The 2,658-nt window shown below is 37.6% G+C and overlaps 1 protein-coding gene across 1 annotated transcript; it reads left to right on the forward strand.

The window, feature by feature from the left end:
* Positions 1-1,300: 1,300 nt before the first annotated feature.
* Positions 1,301-2,227, forward strand: LOC114455330 (olfactory receptor 6N2-like). Its single transcript, XM_028436503.1, has one exon. The coding sequence runs from the start codon at positions 1,301-1,303 to the stop codon at positions 2,225-2,227; it is 927 nt and encodes a 308-aa protein (XP_028292304.1).
* The last annotated feature ends 431 nt before the right edge of the window (positions 2,228-2,658 follow it).

Consider the following 2,658-nt stretch of genomic DNA (forward strand, 5'->3'; position numbering starts at 1 on the left):
ACGCTGAAAGCACGTCACCGCTGACAGAGTTAAAACAGAGTTTTTGGTCAGGTTTTTTAACATATATAATGGTAAAGTTTATTGTTTACTTACGGCTGAATGAGACATGAGACAACAACGTTTCTACACAATACCAGCGATGAGCTGAGCTCCTCTTCTGCAGCAGCTGTGCGCGTGAATGTGAATGAGACGGAGCATAGAGAGGAGGGGCAAGGGGGGTAAAGGCGGAGCCATCAGGGAGGCTACATTCAAAATCATACTAGCTTTTGAAAATCGCCTACCCTACCTTTAAACTTACCCTCTAAAATATATGTTCTATTACAATCAGGTAAATTAAGGCAACAATAACCTTGAGTACTTTTTGAGTATGCCGAGTTCAGGCCAAATATCATCTGCTTTGGAAATTAAAATAGGCTGTTGCTATTGGTCCAGATCTGAACCTCAGACAATCCTGACTCTTGTTCCAGCACTTCCTGTACCGAATGTCGGTAGTTCTGTTGCTGCCGGACCCGTGTCCCAAACCTAACCCAGCAAATACCCTAAAATGTTTCTTTTTTTCTCGTATATTTATTTTTAAAGGTGGAATTTGCCATGTTAAGTATGTTAAAATGAAAAAAAAAGGCAGTGACGGAACTGCGCATGCGCACAGGAAGTGCCAGAACAATAGTCAGGATTGTCTGAGGTCCAGGTCTGGAACTATAGACACTTTGATTAAAATATGGTGATATGGCGAGCATAACATTCTAGAAATGCTCGCCTAACTTTTTAAATTCATCAACAGGTTCCACTTTGTTAATTTCTTGGTATGTTAGATCTGAGACAGAACAGCTTCCTTTGACAAAAAAAATCCATCAAAGAGCCAGAAATGTTCTACTTGCATCATTGTTCTGTTTGATAAATTTCTCTGAGTGTGTATTAGTGTGTATTATGTGGGCAATAAAATACATCATGACAATCAAAGAGGAGAAGGGGTTAACTTAGAGGTCGAAACAGATTTGTCACTTTATTTTGAAATGTGTAATGAGAGTTTAATGAGTTCCATAGAGAATGAAGCGACCTGATAAAAACAAGTTTGCACAAACTCCGAACAGCCTTACATCATCTGATGAGGGTCGAAGGCGTCCTACATTATTGTTTTGTATCATTCGGACATGGATCTGCACCAAGTGCAATTTGAGGTCAGCTGTTTATCACCAAGAATGCTTTTATGGTATTATTTTTTACGTGTCATGCATCTTTCAACTTTGTAAGTCATGCATTTTTCTGATCTGTTTGGATTTCACTCCTTTTTCACACAGCAATGAATCCTGAACTAAATACAACATACATTACTCTTGATGGACTCCTGGCAGTGCAAAAATACAGATATGTTTATTTTTTCCCTTTACTGACTGTGTACATTTTAATCCTCTGCTGCAATCTTATTATTGTCTTTCTTATTTGTAGACACAAAAGCCTTCATGAGCCCATGTATGTCTTTATTGCTGCTCTGCTACTGAACGCTGCTTTTTTCAGCACCAATATTTACCCAAAGTTGCTGAGTGATATTTTGTCTGAAAAGCAGCTCATATCGTACTCAGCTTGCCTCTTTCAGTATTTTCTATTCTATTCTTTAGCTGGTTCAGAGTACCTGTTGCTGTCAGCTATGGCCTACGACAGGTACGTCTCTATATGTAGACCTCTACATTACCCAACAATCATGAGGAAATCCACTGTGTGTGTTTTACTCTGCTTGGCTTGGATTGTGCCTGCTTGCCTGCTTGGAGTAATAACAACACTGAGTTCTAAAATGAAAATCTGTAAATGGGTTTTGAATGCCATTTTTTGTAACAATTCTCATTATAATCTACACTGCGAGAGTTCTGATGCACGGATTATTTTGGGTATTTTTGCAATGGTGATGATTGCTCTTTTCCCTGTGTTCTTCATACTTTTCACATACACCAGGATACTCATAATATCTTATCGAAGCTGCAGAGAAGTCAGGAAAAAAGCTGCGCACACATGTTTACCCCACCTGCTAGTGTTGGTCAGTTTCTCTCTTCTGTGCACATATGATGTCGTTATAGTTCGACTCGGGACTGACCTTTCAAAGCTTGTACGGTTGTTGATGACTTTTCAAGCCATTTTGTATCATCCCCTCTTTAACCCAATAGTGTACGGGTTGAAGATGAAGGAAATATCCAAACACTTGAAAAGGTTGTTCTGCCAAGCCAAAGTCATTTAATGCATTTAAAACCTTTGTATTGCAGTATGTTTGGTGGCAATAATCAACTCTAGATGCACTGATTGTTGGGATGTATTGAAACAGTTAGTGTCTATATGAGGTTAGGGTCTTTTTTACATGAGGTTTTATTTCAATCCTTTTTCTTGTTGAAGAGTGTCACTTTTACACGAAAGCTCCAGTTATTTGCTATTGCATTTGTCATTAAAATTGTACAACATTAAGATGTGCTTATATTTACCATTTTGTTAAAACATATTTATATTTTGTGTTTATTAATGCCAAAGTCAGATAGAATTGCTCATCTTTTTTCTTTTTTTTTTTTTTTTACAGTCATGGCTTTTTGTGTGTAACTGTAATGGAAATGTAATTTTTGAGTTTCTATTAAATGGAAAACCTTGAACACCAGCATGTACACATTGTTGATATTCATT

This window comes from Gouania willdenowi, chromosome 21 (assembly GCF_900634775.1).
Source record: "Gouania willdenowi chromosome 21, fGouWil2.1, whole genome shotgun sequence".
NCBI classification, from domain to species: Eukaryota; Metazoa; Chordata; class Actinopteri; order Blenniiformes; family Gobiesocidae; genus Gouania; species Gouania willdenowi.

What these genes read in the sequence shown, in the direction of transcription:
- LOC114455330 (XM_028436503.1), top strand. Translation starts at nt 1,301, where the DNA reads ATGAATCCTGAACTAAATACAACATACATTACTCTTGATGGACTCCTG.